The sequence below is a fragment of the Pituophis catenifer genome, unplaced genomic scaffold (genome assembly GCF_029215685.1).
Source record: "Pituophis catenifer annectens isolate HBS135680 unplaced genomic scaffold, rPitCat1.0.hap2 SCAF_2, whole genome shotgun sequence".
NCBI classification, from domain to species: domain Eukaryota; kingdom Metazoa; phylum Chordata; class Lepidosauria; order Squamata; family Colubridae; genus Pituophis; species Pituophis catenifer.
The window spans coordinates 38,643,155-38,667,734 of record NW_027256882.1 but is presented as its reverse complement, the minus strand read 5'-3'; the positions used below and the strand labels follow the sequence as shown (position 1 = coordinate 38,667,734).

Genomic DNA, 24,580 nt, shown 5'->3' with positions numbered 1-24,580 from the left:
TGAGTTGGCCATGGTGAGTTGTCCCATTCCGCAGCTTTGGAAGCTGAACAAAGTTGGCCTGTGTGAATTTGAAGGTGGAGAGTTGCAGAACCTTACTGATTTCATTGCTTCAGTAGCAATGAAAAGTAGAGAATCCAGAAGGCAGTAGAAAACTAGAAACCCAGTTTGATGCAGTGGTTAAGGTGCAGGCCTAGCAACCAGGAGGCTGTGAGTTCTAGTCATGCCTTAAGCGTAAAATCCAGCTGGGTGACATTGAGCTAGTCACTCTCTCCCAGCCCAATCCAACTCACAGGATTGTTGTTGTGGGGAAAATAGGAGGAGGAAGGAATGTTAGCTGGCAGAGGTGGGTTTCAGCAGGTTCTGACCAGTTCTGGAGAACCCGTAGCGGAAATTTTGAGTAGTTCGGAGAACTGGTAGTAAAAATTCTGACTGGCCCCGCACCCATCTATTCTCTGCCTCCCGAGTCCCAGCTGATTGGAAGGAAATGGGGATTTTGCAGTAACCTTCCCCTGCCATGCCCACCAAGCCACGCCCACCAAGCCACACCCACAGAACCAGTAGTAAAAATTTTTGAAATTTATCCCACTGTTAGGTGGGATAAAAAGACCTATAATAAAAACAATGTCCAATGCTCTCTGTGAAGTCATAAGCAGAAACCCAGTAGAGAAATGGCAGTTAAGCAAATGGTTCCATTCTGATTTGGAACAGATGATAGCTACTACAGGTAGTCCTCGACTTACAACCACAATGGAGCCCACCTTTTTTTGTTGTTAAGCGAGACATTTGTTCAGTGAATTTTTCCCCAATTTACCACGGTTGTTAAGTGAATCCCTGCTTCCTCATTTGACTTTGCTTGTCAGAAGGTCGCAAAGGGTGATCACATGATCCCAGGATGCTGTAACCATCATAAATATGGTATGAATCAATTGTCAAGGGTCTGAATTTTGATCACGTAACACACTTTCACACTTTCGTTAAGTGTGAAAAACGGTCATAAGTCCCTTTGTCCAGTGCCGGTGTAGCTTTGAACAGTCACTAAATGAACTGTTTAAGTCGAGGACTATCTGTATTAGTTAGATTGACTAGACGCATACAAAGTTACACAAAAATTTACAACTGCACTGGACAAAGGGACTTATGACCGTTTTTCAGTTACGACCTTTGCAGCATCCCCATGATAGTGTGATCCAACTTCAGATGCTTGGCATCCGGTTCATATTTATGACCGTTGCTGTTTCCCCAGGTTATGTGACCACTTTTTGTGACCTTCGGATATGCAAAGTCCCATGGAGAAGCCAGATCCACTTAACAACCGGGTTACTAATTTATCAACCACAGCGATCCACTTAACTACTGTGGCAAGAAAGGTCGTAGAATGGGGCAAAACTCACTTAATAAGTGTCTCATTTCACAAAATAGTAATTTTGGGCTCAATTGTGGTTGTAAGACGAGGACTACCTGTATTGTAATTTAATCGACTAGCAACAACCTGCGTTCTGAGCTAAAGAGATAGGAATCTTTAGTCTCACCAACAAAAGTCAGTAATTTGCCAGCGATGGCAAATTACCTCAAATGCAATTGACCTACAATATGTCGTAATCATGTGTTCGATTTTTGCAGTTACCTGTGAGAAGGCCGATCTTTGCTGACCTGGAAGAAACCTAAGCATGGTTGAGTCTAGTTCAGGGGTCTCCAACCTTGACAACTTTAAGCCTGGCGGACTTCAATTCCCAGAATTCGTGGGGAAATATTTTCAACCTATTGGCTAAGGGCTGTCAGCGCTAACCGCGGGAAAATACTTTAAATCTATTGGCTAAAGGCTGCCAGCCCTCTATAAAAGAGCGCTGCCAGCCCGAAGCCTTTTGCCTTTCCTTAGTAAGGGATCAATGAAGACAAATAGTTACTTTTACCGGCTCCGACTCCATTCTTCGCCCAATCTAACAAAACCAAAAGCTGCTTTGATTTGGAAGAGAATTTCCATAGATGCCCTCAGGAGCTACCTGAGCTTCCAGCTTCTCTGCTTTGCTGCCCCTCCAGAGAGCCAGTCATTCTGTAGAAAAGTTGCCGCCTTGATCCGGGAAAGCGCCTGATTTGCACGAATCGCTGCAAAACCGAAACCGAAACTTAAAAAAAGGCTGCCTTAAGGAAGGAGGCGGGTCCGCTTGAGCTTCGCAAGCTTCAAAAAAACCCACCAGCCGAGCAAAGTTTTGGCTTCCCGCGGCGTCTGAATTTTCAAAGCAAGCAACCCGCCGGCGGTGGGTGGGGTGTTTATGCCGCTTTGTCGTCGTTTCTTGCAAAAGCGGCTGAGCCTCCGGAGGGTTTTGTGTGTGTGGCTTTAAAGGGGCGGAAATTTCCTCCCTCGCAAAGTGGAAAAGGCAAGAATGGCGCAGGGAGGGAGGGAAGGAAGAATTGGGGAATTTCTTCGCTTTTGGGGGGTGGTTATTATTGTTTTCCTATTTTTCTTCCTACACTTCTTACTAACTTAACACCTGCAGTGATTCACTTAATTATTGTGGCAAGACAAATTGTAAAATGGAGCAAAAAACTCCCTTTAAAAATGTCTCGCTTAGCAACAGGAAACCTGGTCTCAGTTGTGGTCATAAGTTGAGGATCCTGGAATGGATACTGAAATGTATCGATTTCAGGAAAGGAGGAGAAAATGATAATTATATATATATACATGGGTAATAGATAATGTACACATGAATGTTCACAATTAGTGGAAAATTCCTCCCTTGCAAAGTGGAAAATGCAGGTATGGCGCAGGGAGGGAGGAAAGGAAGAGTTGGGAAATTGTTAGTTTTTGGGGGGGTTGTTTTCCTATTTTGGGGCTACTTTTTAAGGGCATGAAGTTTTGGGGCCAACTATCATGGATGATAAGTAGAAAACGCATCGCAGGGAGGCAGGTGACTGAGTCGGCTTTACCATTAAGCCCAGTGCTTCCTGTTTGTCTCCAGCTCCTTTTAAAAGGACTCCTTTGCAAAACCAGTTGGGGGGGGCTCATGGCTTGCAACCTCCCGAAGGACTCGGGGCGGTGAACAGCCAAGATTAAAAAACATACAATATAAACATTAAAATACATTTAAAACAAAATTAAATCCAAAATGGCTCCCCAATTTAAAACGCCTTACCCATAACCCTATAATTAAAACAAATTTAAAATTTCCACATTAAAAGGGGGAAGATTTAGGCCAGGCCAAACCATGTACTGGTTTACATACTTACGACTGTATGACTGTAACCTTGTTGCTGGTATCCTTAAGATTTATATTGACTGTTTCCTAATATGATTCTATTGCTTATTTGTTCCCTATGACTATCATTAAGGTGTTGTACCTTATGATTCTTGACAAATGTATCTTTTCTTTTACGTACACTGAGAGCGTATGCACCAAGACAAATTCCTTGTGTGTCCAATCACACTTGGCCAATAAAGAATTCTATACTATCTATCTCAGGGGTACTCAAACTTGGCAGCTTTAAGACTTGTGGACTTCAACTCCCAGAATTCTCCATCCAGTTATGCTAATTCTGGAAGTTGAAGTTCACAAGTCTTAAAGCTGCCATGTTTGAAGACCTCTGATCTTTCTATTCTATACTATACTATACTATACTATACTATACTATACTATACTATATACATGCCCCCACCCCTGTTAGTAGAGGTAGTCCTCGACTTACAACAATTCGTTTAGTGACTGTTCAAAGTTAACCACAGTACTGAATAATAGGGACTTGGGATCGTTTTTCACACTTTATGACCATTGCAGCATCCCCATAATTACATGATCAAAATTCAGATGCTTGTCAACTGACTCATATTTATGACGGTTGCAGTGTCCCAGGGGTCATGTGATCCCCTTTTGTGACCTAACAAGCAAAGCCAAATTCACTTAACCGTGTTACTAACTTAACAACTGCAGCGATACACTTTATAACAATGGCAAGGAAGATCGTAAAATGGGGCAAAACTCACTTAACAGCTGTCTTGCTTAGCAACAGAAGCTTTGACCTCAATTGTGGTCGTAAATCGAGGATCTGTACAGCAAAGCAGGTGTTAAATGGGCTTTGCCCCATTTTGTGATGTCTTTTTGCCACAGTTGTTAAGTGATTGATTTAACAAATTAATGACACAGCTGTTGAGTGTATCTGGCTTCTCCTTTGACTTTGCTTGTCGCAAAAGGGATCACATGACTCTGGGACACTGGAACCGTCATAAATACAGGCCAGTTGCCAAGTGTCTGAGCTTTGATCAGATGACTACAGGGAGCAGCAAGAAAAATGGTCACAATTCACTTTTTTCAGTGCCGTTGAAACTTCGAACAGATCCTAAATGAACTGTAAATTGAAAAAAGAAAATTGGTTTCTTAGGGCTTTTGGCATGCAATGCTCAGTTCTGGCTACACCTTTACTGCAACGCCCTTCTAATAAAGCCCTGCCTTTCTCAACAGATGGAGCCGAGGATGTTTTTTATTTAGAGGTTTAAGTGGCGGCAGGTCTGACACATTGAGGGGTTTCCCCGCCCTGCAGCGGCCTGTGAAAATCACCTGGAGGAAGAGACACAGCCCAGACAACGGTGAGATAAGAAATTTCTGTGTGCAAAATAGGAATGCAATTGGAGAAAATGTCTCAGGGTTTCTCCTTCCTGGTTCACTTTAGGATAAAGGCAGGAAGCGCCTTCAGACTCTGTTTCTGTAACCCTGTAAGAAAAGTAATTTTAGGATTCATGACTTTGGTGTCCAAGGCTGATCTGTCTAGGATGGCAGACACCCCTTCGCCTCAGACTTCCAGTACTTGAGAGACTGTCACAGACAAGAGAGGGTTGACTAATTCTCCAGAGCAGGACAAAAAGTAATGGAGGGAAACTTGTGAAAGGAGAGGTCCAACCTAGAATTAAGGAGAAAATTCCTGACAGTGAGAACAACTAACCAGTGAAATGCTTGCCTTTCCAAAAGTTGTGGGTGCTCCATCATTAGATGGAGGTTTTAAAGAAGAAATTGGACAGCCATTTGTCTGGATGTCGAACCTACGGCACGTGTGCCACAGGTGGCATGCGGAGCCATGTCTGTGGGCGTTGCCCTAGCTCAGCTCCAGCGCGCATATGTGGGCTGGCCTGCTGATTTTCAGACCTTCCGGGTGGGAAATGGGGCGTTTCCGGCCACCGGAGGGCATCCTGGAAGGTGGGGAAGACTGTTTTCGCCCTCCCCAGGCTCTAAGAAAGCCTCTGGAGCCTGGGAAGGGTGAAAAATGGGCCTTCCGGGCTCACCAGAAGTCAGGAAATGGGCTGTTTCTGGCATCCGGGGTGGGGGTGGGGGAGGCTGTTTTCGCCCTCCCCAGGCCCCAAGAAAGACTAGAACATGGGGAGGGTGACAAATGGGCCTACAGGGCCCACCTTTTTGCTGTCACGTTGCACGCACATGCACGGTGGGGCAGAGGCATTGAATTATGGATGTCGGCACGAACACGAACCCCCAAAGCTCCCCCCACTTTTGGCATCCAACGGCAAAAAGGTTAACCATGACTGGTATAGGGTCTTCTGCTTGGGCAGGGCGTTAGGCTAGAAGACCGCCAAGGTCCCTTCTAACCCTATTATACTATATTCACTTAACAGGCAGAAATAGAAGCTCTTCTAATTTGGAAAACCTGTTCAGGCTCTCTTTGAATCGACCAACATGGCTTCAGTACGGGAAGTGTCCAGTTTCACCGAAGACCTGCTGTGCCCCATTTGCCTCTGCCTCTTTCGCGAGCCCCACATACTGCAGTGTGGCCACAGCTTCTGCGCTCCCTGCCTGGAGCCCTGCATCCCCACTGGGGAAAGTAGCGGGCTCTGCCCTGAGTGCCGGCTCCCCTTCACTTTGCGCCACATGAACCGAGCCCTCTGCAGCTTGGCCAAGAAGGCCCGGCTTCTGAAGCTGGATGAAAGGGCTCAGCTGAGCGGCACCGGCATCTGGTTCTTCTGTGAGGAACACGAGGAGCCTCTCAAGCTCTTCTGCAGCCAAGATGAGGAGCTTGTTTGCGTCATCTGCCGGGACTTGCCTCAGCACCAGGGACACAACTTCCTGCCCATCAAAAATGCGGTTCAGAATTATCAGGTGAGAACTGAACCTGGGAGGAGAAAGAAAGTGGCTTCTGGTTGAACAACAGTCAGTCAGTCAGTCTCTCCCTCTCTCTGTCTCTTTTTCTCCCATCTCTCCCATCTCTCTCAATTTGTGAAATTTATTTGCCACTTATCTCACTGTGGGGCTACTCGAGGCAGCTTATTTTGCAAGCCAAGATAAAATACAAGTAGGGTTCATATCATATATCAGTGATGGCTAACCTTTTTGCCGTTGCATGCCAAAAGCTGGGGGGATTGCGGGTGCGGGTGCCCACATCCATAATTCATTGCCCCCCACCTTCCCGCACATGTGCATGTGACCCCCCCTCCCCACACTTCCCCCTGCTTTTGGCACGCGATGGCACAGTGGGCCTGGTAGGCCCGTTTTTCCCCCTCCCCAGGCTCCAGAGGCTTTTTAGGAGCCTGGAGAGGGCAAAAACAGCCTTCCCCATTCCCCTTCCGGGGGCCGGAAACAGCCAGTTTCCCGACTTCTGGTGGGACTGGAAGGCCTGAAAATCAGTTATGTGTGTGCATGCGCACTGGAGCTCAACTAGGACAACACTCGCTTGCCCACCAATATGGCTCCGCGTGCCACCTGTGGCACCTATGCCATAGGTTCGCCATCACGGTCATATATGAATCGTAATAATTTATTATTTTATTTATTTTATTTTATTAAATTTCTATACTGCCCTACTCCCGAAGGACTCAGGGTGGTGAACAGCCACGAGTAAAACACATAAATACAAAAAAATTAAAATCGAATAAAATGAGTTAAATAATTTGGCTGAATTTAAAATATCCAGTAATTTAAAACATTTAAAATTTACACTTAAAAGGGAGAAGATTTAGGCCAAGTGTCATAATAAACAAGGACACTGAAACGAAGCTTTTGAAACCTCCCAAATATTTACCAGTAAACATAAGCTAGATTTCCACTCTGAAACGCATGGAGAAACACTAATGTTATACTGAATCTGTATCTCGCATATATGCAATTCATTTCCCACTTCCTGAAGAGTCACTATTTGATCTATGAACTACTAGGAGGCTGGAAAGGGCAAGAGTTTTGGGATCTGCTGCTGGCATCTTCTGTCATCTGGATTTGTTTACCTGTTGGATGACTTCTATTTGGAGGAAGGTTTAGTTCTGAGAATTGTTTGGGAGTGAAACATTAGGTTAAGGACATTATATGAGGAGCAGCATCATTGGGAAAGGAATTTCCCTCCAGGGCTTACAAGAAAAACATAACTGTTGGAAGAATTGTCCATCTGGGTTCAGTTCCAAGTGGGAAGAAAGAGACTGGAAACATGGAGTCTGCTTGGAAGGATGGTTTAATGGTGAAGCAGAACCACCAAGCACGTGTGATTCTGGGTAGATGGCCACATGGAGTGGAGAGTGAGATCAGGGGTGAAATCCAGCAGGTTCTGACAGGTTCTGCAGAACTGGTAGCGGAAACTTTGAGTAGTTTGGAAAACCAGCAAATACCACCTCTGGCTGGCCCCAGAGTGGGTGGGAATGGAGATTTTGCAGTATCCTTCCCCTGCCACACCCACCAAGCCACGCCACGTCCACAGAACCATGACTTATGACCATTTTTCACAATTATGACCATTGCAGCATCCTCATGATCATGTGATTTACATTCGGATGCTTGGTAAGTGGTCCATATTAATGAACAGCTGCAGTGTCCCGTGATCTACTTTTGTGAACTTCTGACAAGCAAAGTCAATGGGGAAGCCAGGCTCACTTAACAACCGTGTTACTAATTTATATATACTCGAGTATAAGCTGACCCAAACATAAGCCGAGGAACCCAATTTTACCACAAAAACTGGGAAACTTATTGACTCGAGTATAAGCCTAGGGTGGGAAATGCAGCAGCTACTGGTAAATTTCAAAATAAAAATAGATACCAATAAAATTACATTAATTGAGGCATCAGTAGGTTAAATGTTTTTGAATATTTATTTCAAAGAAAAACAGTAAACTAGCTCTGTAAGTGCATAGTGTAAACTACACTATAATTAAATTACACAAGAGAATGTAGTATATATATCAAAAATAATTCAATAACAATTTAATCTGATACATTGGGTTAAGTGATGTAGGGCTTGATCTAATTTCAGGCAAGTTCAAGTCTCTGTTAAGAGATACCTGCATTCTCTCTCTCTCTCCCTTTCTTTTTTTCCCCTTTCTTTCTTTGTCTCTTTCTTTCTTCTCTCTCTTTCTTCATCCCTTTCTCCTTTCTCCCTTTCTGTGAAGAACCCCAGAAGGTCTTTGGTAGGAGGAAGAAAAGCCAGATGTTTTGAAACGTTTTGTAGCTTACCCTGAGCAAGGATAGCTAGTGCAGGCACTTACAATAAGCTCTCAACTCAAGCTCAGTGCATGTAGGGATCCCCAAACAGTTCTCCCTCCCTTTCTCCTTCTCATCTGCATTCTTAGAACTCTACTATTGATTAGCTTAGCCCGAGCAAGGATAGCTAGTAGCCACCCTATTACAATAAGCTCTCAACTCAAGCTCAGTGCACCTGGGGATCTCCCTAAACAGTGAGGATTTCTTTGTTTCTTTCTCCCTTGAAGCCCCCCCACCCACCCACCTCCGCAGCCCATTTTTGCTTCCAGGGGGCTGCAGGGAGTCTTGCTAGGCACCCCCCATGCCCCATTTTGGCCTTAGCAAGCCTCCCTGCATCCCCTGGAAGCCAAAACGGGTTGTAGGAAAAAAGGCATTTTTTCCTCACTTGAATATAAGTGGGGTGGGGTGGGGCTTTTTTCAGCATTAAAAATGTGCTGAAGAACTAGGCTTATACTCGAGTATACAGTAGTTATAAAATTAATCTTTTATATCTCTTTTCCAACCAACAATAGAAATAATTCCATAGTCTAAAGAATTCTGATTCTTCCCTATCTTTAATCAACGAAGTTAAATCGATTCATTTCTGCACAGTCTAAAGTCTTTTTTATTACTTCTTCCAAGGGTATTTTCTCTGCTTTCCAATTTTGAGCATAAACAATTCTTGCAGCTGTTATCATGTGTATAATCAAATAAATATATTCCTTTTTAATTGTGCCAGGTAGGATACCCAATAGGAACAACTCTGGTTTGAGTTCAATACATGATTATGTCATTTCTTTCAGCCAGATTTTAATTTTATTCCAATAATTTTTTGCTTCAGGGCATGTCCACCACATATGATAATAGGATCCTGGTAATTGATGACATTTCCAACATTTTGCTGATTTATCTTTAAACATTTTTGCTAACTTCTCCAGTGGCATATGCCATCTATAAAACATTTTATATTGGTTTTCCTTATATGCGGTGGACATTGTTAGTTTATAATTCCTTTCCCATAGCTGTTGCCATTTTTCCAGATCAATTGAATATCCAAAATTTCTTCCCCAAGATATCACTGTTTCTTTTACCTGTTCCTCCTCCAATTCATTATATAGAAAAAAAAAATATGTTTTTAATTAAATTTTCTTCCGTTCCCGTGAGTATCCTATCCAACTCGGTCTTTTCCAAATAAAAATCATGTAACCTAGCGTCTTTTTCATATCTTGTTCTTATCTGCATATACAGATATATGTAGATATACCAATCCCCTGTTCTTCCCGTTCTCGTTTCTCTTTCCATTCCCCCTTATCTGTTAACAAATCTTTATATCTGACAATATTTCCAGAATTAAAAACATTTGGGTGTATTAAAGCTTCCATCGTTGATAACCATATTGGTATTTTCACATAATATTTATCTCTAACTTTCTCCCAAACCAATAACAATGCATTTTATTTATTTATTTATTTATTTATTTATTTATTTATTTTTGATTGATTGATTGATTGATTGATTGATTGATTGGTTCGATTTATATGCCGCCCTTTTCCGGAGACTCAGGGTGGCTTATAATGCGTTAAGCAATAGCCTTCATACTTTTGTATATACCTGCTTAGTAAGGCTTTCGCCTCCCCCTAAGCGGTGTTCTTTTTTATACAAAGTCAGCTTATTGCCCCCACAATCCGGATCCTCATTTTACCTACCTCGAAAGGATGGAAGGCTGAGTCAACCTTGAGCCTGGTGAGATTTGAACTTGCAATAATTGCAGGCAGCTGGTGCTACTTAACAGCACTTTAGTCTGCTGCGCCACCAAGGCTCATATAATGTCTATGAAAGTATTATGTATCTTATGTCTACCATACCACAAAAAAGCATGCCAACCCAGTTGCAAATCATGCCCTTCCAATGTTAACAACCTTATATTTCTTAGTTCAATCCATTCTTGAAGTTAAATATACTCCCAAACATTTAACTTTCTTCACAACTTGTATATCTAACTTTTCTTTTATCTCTCTGTTTTGTTTTTCTGTTGTATTTTTCACCAGGATTTTTGTTTTGTCTTTGTTTATTTTCAAACTGGAGACTTTTCCATATCTTTCTATCTGTTCTAATAATTTAGGGCCTGTTATTTGCGGTTCCTCTATAATGAATACCAAATCATCTGCAAACACTTGTAATTTATACTCCTCTTTTTTAATTTTCATCCCTTTTATCTCATCATTCTGTCTAATATTTCTATTTAGGAGTTCTAGAGTCAGAATAAACAATAGTGGTGATAAAGGACAGCCTTGTCTAGTCCCTTTCATTATATTAATTTTTTCCATCATTTCTCCATTCATCATTATCTTAGCAAATTGTCTATCGTAAATTGTTTTTATGGTATTTATAAATCTCTCCCCAAAGTCCATTTTCCGTAATTGTTTTATCATAAACTGCCAATTCACATTATCAAAAGCTTTCTATGCATCTAAGAACATCAACACCATTTGTTTTTCTGGATGAGTCTCATAATATTCCAAAGTATTCAAAATCATCCTCATATTATCTCTAATTTGTCTTTTTGGTAAGAAGCCATTTTGATCGGTATGGATATATTCATTTAGCGGTTTTTTCAACCTATTTGCCATTATCGAGGCAAAAATCTTATAATCTGCATTTAATAACGAAATCGGTCTATAGTTTTTAATCAATTGTAAATCTGTATCTTCTTTAGGTATAAGTGTCACATATGCCTCTTTCCATGAGTCTGGCATCTTGGCCTTCAATAATAGGTCATTAAATAAGTCCAGCATTACATTACTGATCCCTTCTTGTAGTGTTTTATATAATTCAGCTGGTAGACCATCTGGTCCTGGTGCTTTTCCACTTTTTTGTCTTTTTATGGCTTCTGTTAGTTCCATCATTGTTATTCTTTCATCTAGCATTTCTTTATATTGTTCTGATATTTTAATTAAGTCAGATTTCTCTTAGTAGCGTTGTACCTTCTCCTCTGAGATCTTCTCTTGGGAATAGAGTTTTTGATAGTATTCTTGGATTACTTTCTTTTTTTCCTCAGTTCTATATTGTAATTTCCCTTCTCCATCTTGAAGATATTTTATAATTTTCTTCTCCTTCTCTTTTATTAGTTTATATGCTAACCATCTTCCTGGTTTATTTGCATTTTCAAAAAAAATTCTGTCTCGATGTTCTCAATTGATTTGCTAATGATTCTTGTTCATTTAAAATTATTTCATGTTCCTTCAATTCCATCAATTTCTTGATTTTTTTATTGTCTTGACCATTTTTCTGGAACTTTTTTTCCAGGCTTTTATACTCCTTTTCCAATCTTGCTTGTTTCTGGTATTTCTTTTTATTCTTTTTTCCCAAATATGTTATTGCCAGGCCTCTAATATATGCTTTCATTGTATTTTATTTATTTATTTTATTTTATTAAAATTTATATGCCGCCCTTCTCCCGAAGGACTCGGGGCGGCTCACAACAATAAAATCACAATAAAATAGCAATAATAAATAAGATGAAAAGGTTCAATTAAAATCCCACAATTAATTAAAACTCCCAAAACAGAATCAGACAATTTGCTTAAAAAGCCATGTTTTCAGGTCTTTGCGGAAGGAACGGATATCGGGCCGTCCGGAGCCCGGTGGGTAACTCATTCCAGAGGGTCAGTGCAGCCACAGAGAACGTCCTCATCCTGGGCGCTGTCAACCGACATTGTCTGGCCAACGGCACCCGAAGGAGAGCAGCCCTATGTGAGCATACTGGGTGGTGGGAGGCCGGTAGGAGGTGATCCTGCAACCCCGGGCCCATGCCATGAAGGGCCTTATAGGTGAGAAACAGCACCTTGAAGCGGATCCGAAGGACCACCAGCAACCAGTGCAGCTCAGTGTATCCCAAACATTCTGGAGTGATGTATCCTCCTTTTTGTTTATTTTAAAGAAAATTTCCAATTCCTTTTCCACAAATTTCTGAAATTCTTTTTCATTTAATATTGTTGCATTCAGAGTCCATCTTATCTTTTTCTTTTGCCCTTTCCATGTTATTGTTATTGGTCTGTGGTCTGCCCATATGTTTGAGCCAATATTTACTTCCTGCACTGTTTCTGTAAGTCCAATTGACATCCATATCATATCTATCCTTGACCACGATAAGTGTCTATTTGAGTAAAAGGTGTACTGGCTCTCTTTCAAGTGTTTCTGTCTCCAAATATCTTGTATACTCAATTCTTCTGTCATTGTAAAGAAGGCCTTTGGCAGAGTTTTTCTTGGTTTTTTATTTGTTTTTACAGTTTTGTAGTCTAAATCTGTATCTGTTACAGCATTGAAGTCACCCATAATACATACATTTTCATAATCCAATTCTACAATTTTCTTGTGTAGTCTCCGATAAAATTCTTCCTGTTTTTCATTTGGTGCATATAATGCTATCAAAAGTATTTGTTTAAAGTTCATTTTTATTTCAACCATCAAGAACCTGCCTTCCTCATCTTCAAAAATTTGTTTGGGTTCTAGTTTTTCTTTAATATATAGTACCACTCCTCTTTTACTTTGTTGTATCAATGATGTAAATAGTGCTCCTAGTTTGGGGTATTGTAATAATTTTGAATATTGTTTTCTAATATGCACTTCCTGTAAACATAATATCCATCTTCAAACTGTTTAATTTAGTCAATATTCTATTTCTTTTTATCGCTGCTTTCAATCCATTTACATTTAAAGATACTGCTTTTACTTCTTTTTCCATATTTACTTGTTGCTAGTTTTTTAATTTCATCGCCCTAGTCTCTCTTCGTTCCAGTGGATCTTTAGCTCTCGTCCCTTCTCTGAGGGCCCTTTCCTCTTTGGCTTTTTCTTCTTTGTCCTTATCTTCATCTTTTTCTTTTGCAGCATCTACTGCTCCCAAATCTTCATCCATTGGTCCACAGAATTGTTGGTAAAATATTTTCGCTTTCTCAATCATAAAATGGGACAAAATTTATGTAACAAACTTCTCACTTAGCAATAGAAATGTTGGGCTCAGTCGTGGTCATAAATTGAGGACTACCTGGAGAGAGAGAGGGAGGGAGGGAGAGAAAGAGAAACTGAAACTACAAAAATTCCATAAGGAAAAACATTAAATAAATGCAGGGGAACATAAAAATTAATATATTGCTAACTAAATGTATCACAGTACAAAACACTCTTAACTATCATAATAAACACTAAGGCTGGTTTGGGGACAGAGGTCTGACGGATTTTAAACGCTGCTGAGCAGAACCTGCCAACACAAATGTCATACCAGGATTAGCATCTGCAAGGAGCAGGGAGGTATAAAATTGTTGTGGGATCAGTCAAATGCTGGTGTTCATTTTATGTGAGATCTGAACTTTCTCTTCCTTTCAGGAGCAGCTGAAGGCATCTCTGGAGCCTCTTGAGGAAGATCTCAGGCGGTTGAAAAGGAGCCAGTGCCACCAGCAGGAGAACATTATCGAATTAAAGGTGCAGATGGGAAGTGGTGACGGTTGGGACTGTTTAATGCTAAACTAAGTGTATTTTCTCTCTCTTTTTCCCTGCAACTATTGCTTTCGATGCTACTATTTGTGGCTCATTAATTTAATATCAGGTGTTTCATAGTCAGCATTTAATCCAGACTCCTGAAATTCAGTCTAAGGAAAAGAAAAGCTACCTGCTTATTTGATTCGCATACAGATCAAATGAATGAATGAATGAATAATATATATGCTGTAGTGTGGCATTCAAGTCACCAAAGTTGTCAACCATGCATTTTTCAGGATATTCCCTTTTCCCTTGGGATTCTCAATTTAGTTTTAAACATTTAGAAGCACTGTGGTGCTCTAAGATACCACAAAAGACACACTTACAATTAGAATTTAGAAGGGAATATTTGTAGCTCAGGGATGAACGGTGGGGTCCTTGGTGCTTTCTGAGCTTGGTTGTTTTCTTGCAGATGTTTCACTACTCAACCAGGTAACATCATTAGTACTGGAAGGGAGTAGGGTTTGCACTTTTGTTGGAGCACTGATGATATTACCTAGTTCGGTAATAAAACGTCTCCCACAGAGAGGGGCTCCTCAGGGTGCCGTCGGCCAAACAATGCCGACTGGCGACACCTAGGGGGAGAGCCTTCTCTGTGCGGGCACCAGCCCTCTGGAATGAGCTGCCCCTGGAGGTTCGTCTCATCCCCGACCTGCGTACCTTTCGCCGTGCCCTGAAGACCCTTTTGTTCCAACAAGCCGGGCTGGCCTAATACGAATTTTATAATGGGTGTATGTTTGTTTTTAATCTATGGGCCAAATTTTTATATATTTGATTTTAATTTGTTTTAAATTTTGTAAATTTATATGTGTCTTAATATGGCTGTACACAGCCCTGAGTCCTTCGGGAGAAGGGCGGTATATAAGTCCAATAAACATAAACATAAACATTGATTGATTGATTGATTATGAGTTACCTGACAGTGAAATGGGTGACATATAAGTTTAATAAATACATAAAATAAATTAGATGCTATCAAGTAGTTTTCAACTCCGAGCAAAACGGAGTTTCTCCATGACGATTTATCCATAACTTGGTTTTTCAGATCTTCTAATGGTGCCCCAATTGCCACTATGTCCACCATCTTTGCTTTTGTTCTTCCTCATCTTCTCTTTCTTTCCATCTTTCCTAGCATTAAGAGTCTCCTTCAGAAAGTTAAGTCTTTGCATCACATGCCCGAAGTAGGATGTTTTGAATCATTAGTGCTTCAAATAAGAACTCAAATGAGTTGATTTGTTTGATGGTCCATTTATTTATTTTTTCACGGCTATGCAAGGTATTCTTAGGAGTCTACTCCAAACCAACACCATTGTGGACAGGTGATCATTTCTGTTTGACCAAACCACAACCTTTTGCTGTGCCCGTCTATGTTTTTCCAGACCTGCTCCGAATCCTTGTCTGATCATGTCTCTGGAGAGTTTGTGAAGATGCACCAGCTGCTGAACGACAGAGAGCTGGCTATAAAACAGGCCTTAGAAAACCAGCGAGAAAAGAACTTGGCTCAGATGGAAACCAAGTTAAAGGAACTGGACTGCAAGATGGCTTCACGTTCAGAAACTCTGTGCCGTGTACAGGCCGGCCTTGAATGCAAAGACCACATAAGTTTCCTTAAGGTAAGGAGGACCTGGGGCTGTGGGTTTTTTTCTTGGGAAGAAGAAAATTGCTGGGTGCATATATTGCAAGAAAACATTGCTAGAAGAATGATTTGGAGTTCCAGCTTGAGCCAGGATGGCACAAGAATAAATAAAAATGAGATTCAGACAGTTGTGAGGGAAGAAGAAATATTTATTCCTAAAAGCAAAACAATTTGATTTTAAGGGTAGGCTGCAGAGAAACGGGGTACAGTGGCAAACTTTTATAGGGGGAGTTTATCTGAGATGTGGAAGTGTTTACGTGCTGAGGTGTATATATGTGTGTGTGTTTGTGAACATAAAGTTTTGCTGGGAAACTTAGTTATCTCTATTGTGTTTGCAGACCTTATCCTTTGATATGTGGATTAGGCTTGGGAACTTATTTTAGGGGGTTGAAGCAGTTTGCTAATTTAATTAACCTGGAGACACTGATTCTCAGACTGTTGTAGATTCTGTTAATATTTTTAATGGAAGATGGAAACGGTATAAAGAATAAAATATATTTGGATATAAAACTTCTCACACCATGATTTGTTCAATTAGAGTTTGTCACGACTGACAAGATCTCTGTATTATTTTTTTTAATCTTTGTAAGCCACCCAGAATCACAGAGATAGTTGGGTGGCCAAATCCATTTTCTTAAATAAAATAAGTAAGAGTTGATTTCCTGTAACAATTGCTAGATTCCACAGTGTTTGTTCCTATAAAAGAGAGATCGATCAGTACATGCACTTTATATCACCTTGGGTTTTCAGTGCCATATCAAGCACTGTGACTCTACAGTCCTCAATTTTTGTTTCTTCTATATTTGTTATGATAGCATTTCACCAGCTCCGTTTTCGTTGGCAGAGTTTAGTTTAGTTTAGTTTAGTTTATTATATTTATATACCGCCCTTCTCCCGAGGGACTCAGGGCGGTGAATAGCCATGGTAAAAACAATGTACAACAAAAATTAAAAACTTATTAAAATAATTCAATCATAGGCCAAATTTAAAATACCCAGTTAAAATCATTTTAAAACCCTATCAAAACCCAATTTAAAAACTTTTATCCAGTAGGACCAGCTTGCTGGAATAATAGGGTCTTCAGAGCATGACGGAAGGCGCGGAGGTCAGGGATCCTTCGTATATCTGGGGGGCAATTCATTCCATAGGGCCGGGGCCCCCACAAAGAAGGCTCTCCCCCTGGGGGTTGCCAGCCTACATTGTTTGGCCGACAGCACCTTGAGGAGGCCCTCTCTGTGGGAGCATATTGGTTGGTGGGAGGCAATCGGTGGCAGAATGCGGTCCTGTAGATAACCAGGTCCTAAGCCATGGAGCGCTTTAAAGGTGGTGACCAACACCTTGAAATGCACCCGGAAGACTACAGGGAGCCAGTGCAGTTCGCGCAAGAAGGGTGTTACATGGGAGCGACGAGTTGCCCCCATTATTACTCGCGCAGCTGCATTCTGGACCAGCTGGAGCCTCCGGGTGCTCCTCAAGGGGAGCCCCATGTAGAGAGCATTACAATAGTCCAGCCGGGAAGTGACGAGGGCATGAGTGACTGTGCGCAGGGCGTCCCGATCTAGAAAGGGACGCAACTGGGAGATCAGGCGAACCTGATAAAAAGCCTCCCTGGCCACGGCCCTCACATGATCCTCCAGTGACAGCCGTGAGTCCAGGAGGACGCCCAAGTTGCGAGCCCTCTCTGAGGTGGGGTAAGGTCTCATCCCCAATAGCCAGCGATAGTGTCAGTTGGCTATATCGGGACGTCAGAAGTCACAGCCACTCAGTCTTGGAGGTGTTGAGTCTGAGCCTGTTTCTCCCCATCCAGATCCGCACGGCCTCCAGGCAGCGGGACATCACGTCAAGGGCATCATTGGGGTGGCCTGGGGTTGAAATGTACAACTGCGTGTCATCAGCATACAGTTGACACTTCACCCCAAAGCCACGGATGATCTCACCCAGCGGCTTCACATAAATGTTAAACAGAAGGGGTGAGAGGACTGACCCTTGCGGCACCCCACAAGTGAGGAGCCTCGAGGTCGACCTCTGCCCCCCTGTCAACACAGACTGCGTCCGGTGAGAGAGGAAGGAGGAGAACCACCGTAACACGGTGCCCCCCACTCCCACCCCCTCTAGCCGGCGCAGCATGATACCATGATCGATGGTATCGAAAGCCGCTGAGAGATCTAGGAGGACCAGGACAGAGGAGCAACCCCTGTCCCGAGCCCTCCAGAGATCATCAACCAACGCGATCAATGCTGTTTCCGTGCTGTAACCCGCCCTGAAGACCGACTGGCACGGATCTAGATAGACAGCTTCATCCAGGAATCGAGGAAGTTGTCTCGCCACCACACTCTCAACAACCTTCGCCGCGAAGCGGAGGTTGGAGACAGGACGATAGTTAGCTAATACAGCCGGGTCCAGGGAAGGCTTCTTGAGAAGGGGCCTCACCACCGCCTCTTTCAGGGCGGATGGGAAGACACCTTCACTCAATGAAGCGTTGGTAATCTCCTGAAACCAGCCTCGTGTAACCTCCCGGGAGGCCAGCACCAACCAGGAGGGACACGGGTCCAGTAAACGTAGCGTTTACTGGTTTACTGGTTTACTGGTAGCGTTAAGCCTCCCCAAAATCCTGTCCATGTCCTCAGGAGTCACATGGTCAAACTCTTCCCAGGTAACCCTCTCAAGACTCACCTCCGTCATCCCGTCCGAGGCTATCCAATCAGAGTCCAGGCCGGCCCGAATCTGAGCGATTTTATCATGCAGGAACTGTCCAAAATCCTCAGCTCTACTCTGCAAGGGATCCTCCCTCGCTCCCACCCGAAGAGGAGAGCGGGTCACCCTGAACAGGGCGGCTGGGCGGTTCTCTGCAGACACAATAAGTGGAAAAATAGTTAGATTTCACCACTCTTATTGCCACTAGGTAGGTCTTGATATAAGACCTCACCAGTGTCCGGTCAGATTCAGTGCGGCTGGACCTTCAATCGCTCTCTAGGCATCTTTTCCGGCGCTTCAGCTCTCTCAGCTCCTCGGAGAACCAAGGAGCCAATTGAGAATGGCACCGGGTCAGAGGCCGCAAAGGCGCGACGCGGTCCAAGGCTCCGGCGGCCGCCCTGTCCCAGGCGGCCGCCGGTTCCTCAGCCGAGCCGTGAGTCAGAACCTGAGGGAATGGCCCAAGCTCCATCAGGAACCTCTCGGGGTCCATCAGGCGCCTGGGACGGAACCACCTGGTCGGTTCCGTCTCCCTGCGGCGAGGGGAAGCAGTCCGAAAGTCCAACTGAAGGAGCGAATGATCTGTCCATGACAAGGGCTTAATGACTAGGTCCCCTATTGTGAGATCATTCAACCACTGATCAGAGAGAAAAATCAAGTCCAGCGTGTGTCCTCCAGTGTGGGTGGGGTCATGAACTAACTGGGTCAGGTCCATGGCCGTCATGGAGGCCATGAACTCCCGAGCCGCTTCCGACGTTTCACCGACGGATGGCAGGTTGAAATCCCCTATGACCATAAGCCTGGGGGTATCCACCGCCACCCCGGCTATTACATCGAGCAGCTCAGGCAGGGCAGCTGCCACGTGGCAGGGAGCCAGGTACGTAGTCAGCAAATCCATCTGCACCTTATGACCCCACTTCACAAAGAGGGACTCACAGCCAGCTATCTGAGGAACAGTGGCCTCCCTCGGACTAAGACTTTCTTTAATAATCACCGCTACCACATCGCCCCTCCCCTGGGCCCTCGGCTGATGAAATGCGAGGAAACCTGGTGGGCACATCTCCACGAGCCCCCCCCCCCTCGCGGCCCAACCAGGTCTCCGTGATCCCAGCCAGGTCCACCCCACTCTCCTGAACTAAATCATGAATGAGGGGGGCACTGCAGGTTTTGAGTTTGACGCCCCTGATCTACTGAGAGCAAAAATCTGTTGTGCACCATTAAAATGCAGAATTCTTTGACAGGAAAGTGGGTGATAACCTACAGAAAGAATTATTTTGACTGTTCTCTCTCTCTTTCTCTCCCTCTCCCTCCCCCCCCCCTCTCTCTCTCTCTCTCTCTCTCTCCTTCCCTCCCACAGGAGGTAAAAGAGTTGCTAGAGAGGTAAGTAGTGTTTCTCTTTTCTTATACCTCACATTACAGCCAAAGTTAGGACCAACATTTCCTTTGATAAGCAAGGTGTTTTGTTAAATGTCGCCCCCAACCTTTTTTTTGCCACTGTTGTTAAGTGAATCAGTGCAGTCATTAAGCCAATCCAGCTTCCCCCTATTGACTTTGCTTGCTCCAAGCCAGCTTGGAAAGTCGCAAATAACCGTCACATGACACACCCCCCCCCCAAATGCAGCAACTATCGTAAATGCAGGCAGCTTGTCAAGCACCTGTCTCCTGATCACAACCAACAGCTGTAAATGTGAGGATCGGTTGTAAATCCCTCTTTTCAGCATTGTAACTTTGGTCTCTCAATGAATGGTTGCTAAGTCCAAGACTACCTATATAATAAATATATGAAAGGAAGAAAAGCATGAACCAACAGGGAGGGCTGACCTTACAGGGCAAGTGTGTCAAACTCAAATTCATTGATGGCCACAGCAGGGTTGTGTTTGACCGTGGGGGGTGGGGTTGCGTGGCCAGCTTGATATCATTCGTGTCGGGGACACCTGTGGTGGCCTGAGTGGTCTATCAGTGAAAACGGGCTCCTGAGCTCTACCGTGGCCCTCCCAAGCTCCGTTTTCACTGGCAGAAGCACTGCGGCCAGTCCTTCACTGTTTCTAGGGCAGCCCCATGGGCCGGATCTAAACACCCCCCGGGCTGGATCCGTCCTGCAGGCCTTGAGTTTGACACCCCTGATACAGGGTACATTACTCTGCCTCCTCACTGTAGGCATGACTTCCTCTTCCACCTTTCAGAAGCTGCTGGATTTGCCTAAAATGAGTAGGTGAAGCTCCTCCATGCAGTACATGGAAGGGAAGATGGCTACTTGTTTACTTCCATTAAAATAAACCTCTGCTACAATTATAAAGTTGGCTCCTCTTCCTTCTTGGGAGTAGAGGCAAAGCAAGGCTGATTTGGCCACGAAAAGAGTTTAATTGGGAGGGAAAATGTTCTTCTGGCCCTTTGGCTCCTACCCAAATCACTTCCAAAATCTCTGTAAAACTACAAAAAGAAAAAGTGGAGATTTCCTTGGGTGAGTCTGCTGACTGCCGGCTGCCTGCAATTTGGCAGTTTGAATCTCACCAGGCTCAAGGTTGACTCAGCCTTCCATCCTTCCGAGGTGGGTAAAAGGAGGACCCAGATTGTTTAGGGGCCATAATGCTGACTCTGTAAAACTGCTTAGAGAGGGCTGTAAAGCACTGTGAAGCGGTATATAAGTCTTCAGTGCTATTGCTACTGGGGCAGCTTATTCTTAAGTGGCTGATCCTTGGGATGCTCTTCTCCTACAGGGTCCGTAAAGAACAAGGAGCTCCGGAGGAACCCGACTTAGATGCTGAACTGGTAGGAGAAGATGGGCTGGGGGCCAGCAGGGAAGACACAGGTGAGTGTGAGAATGAGATTGCTGAAGACATTGATGAGGAGGAAGAGGAGGAAAAAGAAGAGGAGGAAGAGGAGGAAAAAGAAGAGGAGGAGGAGGAGGAAGAAGAAGAAGAAGAAGAAGAGGAAGAAGATGAAGAAGAAGAGACAGCAGAGGAAGAAGAAGAGGAGGAAGAAGAGGAGGAAGAAGATGGAGTGGTGGCTGTAGACTTGAACCTGGGCGAGTTTAAAGGACCTCTGCAATTCTATGCCTGGAAGGAGCTCCTGGGTGAGCTACATCCAGGTGAGTTGAGGTTTTAGATCAAATGTACAGGTTATTGGTTTATTACTTTTATACCCTATTTTTTTTTTTGTGGAAATATAAGGCTATGTACTCCACAGCAATAACCCTGTAATGTGATGATGAAGATGACGATGACGTTATCCATTCAGTCATGTCCAACTCTTGGTGATTCTATGGGCCAGTTCTCTCCACATCTTCCAATCTTGCACTGCTTCTCTGAGTTCTTCTATGCTCTGGCTGTTGTCCATCTTTGATGGTGTCGAGCCACCATGTTCTTTGGTGGCCTGGTTTCCATTTAACACTAACTCTTCCAAATATAATTACTTAACCGCTCTAATTACCCCATTATATATTATTACACCATAATGTAGTTTGGGCTAAAAGAGAGAAAGGAAGCTTCAGACATGTTGAGGATGGCAGTAGCTTTATTAACAGCTGGCTATTATCACATTCATTTGTGTCTAATTTTTTTTCTGGACCACTTTATACTCCTGCAATGACCTGTTGCACAAGTCCGTTCTTGTTCATTCTGAATTCTTTCCATCTTTCCTCTCCAGTCCCTCCAAGAATCACATTGGACTGCAACTCAGCTCATCCCAGCTTGGAACTTGTGCAAAAAGCCACCGGGGTCAAGTTCAGTCCTGGCCGACGGTTGTGGCAAGAAACGCCGGAGACCTTCACCGCCACCCCGTGTGTGGTGGGACGGAAGGGCATTACCACTGGCCGCTTCTACTGGGAGATCGATGTTGAGAACAGCACCGATTGGATAGTGGGGATGGCCAAAAAGACTGTGAAGCGCAAGGAGGAGCTGAACTTTCTACCCCAGGAAGGGGTGTGGGCTATTGAGCTGAAGGCGGGAGAGTACCAAGCTCTGAGTGAGCCCCGTACGCCCCTCTTGGTCTGTGGGAAGATGGGGAAAGTTGGGGTCTACCTGGACTTTGAAGGGGGGCAGCTCTCTTTTTACAACAGCAGCAGCATGACCCACCTCTACACCTTCCAAGCTGCCTTTTCCAAGCGTGCTTCCATGCTGCCCTTTCTCAGCACTCAAAGCAACTGCACCCTCTGGGTGTGGGGTCTGGAGCTTTGAGATCTTAGCTCAGGGTGTAGCATTGCAAAGAACAGCCTAGTGAAAGTTGAAAACATAGAGGTGCATTAGGATGGCTGTTTTAAGAGAAAGTCCATGCTATTCCCTCTTTGCAAGCAATCGCTCAAAGATTCGAAACTAGTCTGACCTGACTATTGTGGTCCATGATGGTTGTTCTAGGTGCAGGGACTGCTATAAGTGTAGCTTTCAAGTTGACCTATTTCCCACATGCTTAATTTCCTTGACCTGTTGACCGTAGTGAGGATAAAGGTTGCCTCTGTCCACCTGTGGTGCAAGATTTTTTACCTGCTTTCAATGCATTCCACTGCAGGCAAAAACAGTGACAGCGAGCCATACTTCCTGCCCTTAGTTGGGAAGGCCTTAGTAGAGATGTTCCAATATTCCAATACTTGGTTGTATTTGTATCTGTAACAAGGGATGGTTTTCTCTCATCACCGTATAATGCTATAGGTGCACAGCAAAACAACTCTAACCCTATTATGATTGCAAACATGCCTTTTATTCTTCCATGTTTTCTGTTTATGATTGTTTATACGTTTTCTCTAAAACAATTTCAATAAAATGTTTCTTTTAAAGAAATGTAAAAGTCAGAAGGTAATGTGGGCTGCTTTATGGATGTGGTGAAAACTGGAATCATTTGTGGTATTAGAAAATATGGCAACGCAAATTGAATTGAGTTGATGTATCTTCAATTTACAAAAAGTCAGAAGGGACCGAATGACAAATAACTAGGTTATCATATAGATTTTGTTAGAAATTCTGTTATATATAGCACCACAGATCAAACAATATATACGATTTTGTATTTAATATACAAAATCGTCATTATTGTTTTCTTCTTTTTTTCTGTTTTGTATTTTATCTTTCTTGTTAAAAGAAAATATGTTAAAAGAACAAATAATTAGATTGTGATTCTTTGTGTTCAGCTTCCTTGCCCATTATGTGAACTCTGCCAGCACACTAAGCTACAATGCAGTTTGTTTATCTGCATTTTGTTCACATAGGCTTAAGATCAAATGAATTGTGCAAATCCAACCATTGAGTTTACAGCTGAACTGAATTTTTACCTGAATCGGAGTTCTCTGCATTGAGGCACAATCTCCTATAGTACTTTACAGCGAGTCTTGACTTATAACCACAACTGGGACAGGAATCTCGGTCACTGGGCAAAATGGTAATTAAGCAAGATGCCTATGGGACTACTTTGCTCAGTGATCTCAATTCTGGCACTCCCAGTTGCAGTCATGTGATTGTGGGGGTCATGAAGCAGAGTGCAGGGGAGAGGCTGTGGGAGGCCTGACACAGGCCATGTGTGGCCGGTGGGGTATTGTAGTGTGGTGCAAAGCCACAGCCATCCCAGCTCATCCCTGCAGGGCAGGACGTGACGGCAGCAGCGCCACCCTGGATTTGAAGTAGAGGCCTAAGGCCTTCAGCAGTCTCAGCCAGCTGTGACCACCCTAGTCTCTAGGGTGACTCAGTTGCCACCTCCTTTAATCAGGCCAAACTAAGAGAAGGCAAAGACTTAATAAGCCATTGTTAGTTAGTTCATGGTCAAACAACAACAGACCCAATAGAACAGTGGTTCTCAACCTTCCTAATGCTGCGGCCCTTTAATACAGTTCCTCATGTTGTGGTGACCCCCAACCATAAAATTATTCCTAAAATCATTGAAAATATGTGTTTTCTGATGGTCTTAGGTGACCCCTGTGAAAGGGTCGTTCGACCCCCAAAGTGGTCGCGACCCACAGGTTGAGAACCACTGCAATAGAACATGTGAGGAAACTTTTGACTACTGCAGCACATTCTCCCTGGGGCTGCCCTTGGAGACCAGCCAGAAGCTTCCATTGATAGGGAATGCAGTGGCTTGAGCAGTAATGGACATATTTCAGTGTATTTCGCAAGCTACATTGGTTGTCGATTTGCTTCCGGTCCAATTCAAGGTGCTGGTTGTTCCCTTGCAGGCCTCCATGGCCTAAGCCCTAAGGGACCATCACCACCATGATTATTGCAACTCTCGTAAGTTAGCTATCCTCATGTCCCTACGTAGACCTATAAGATCTGGGCCACAAAAATCCAGATAATATACGAAATAG

The 24,580-nt window shown here is 43.6% G+C and overlaps 1 protein-coding gene across 1 annotated transcript; it reads left to right on the top strand.

Annotated features, from left to right (window-relative positions):
- Positions 1–5,672: 5,672 nt before the first annotated feature.
- LOC139309373 (zinc-binding protein A33-like) lies at positions 5,673–22,901 on the top strand. Its single transcript, XM_070933434.1, has 6 exons — positions 5,673–6,092; positions 13,815–13,910; positions 15,347–15,580; positions 19,652–19,674; positions 21,012–21,382; positions 21,940–22,901. Exons 1-6 carry the CDS (start codon positions 5,673–5,675, stop codon positions 22,467–22,469), a joined length of 1,674 nt encoding a protein of 557 aa, XP_070789535.1. The 3' UTR covers positions 22,470–22,901.
- Positions 22,902–24,580: the final 1,679 nt, after the last annotated feature.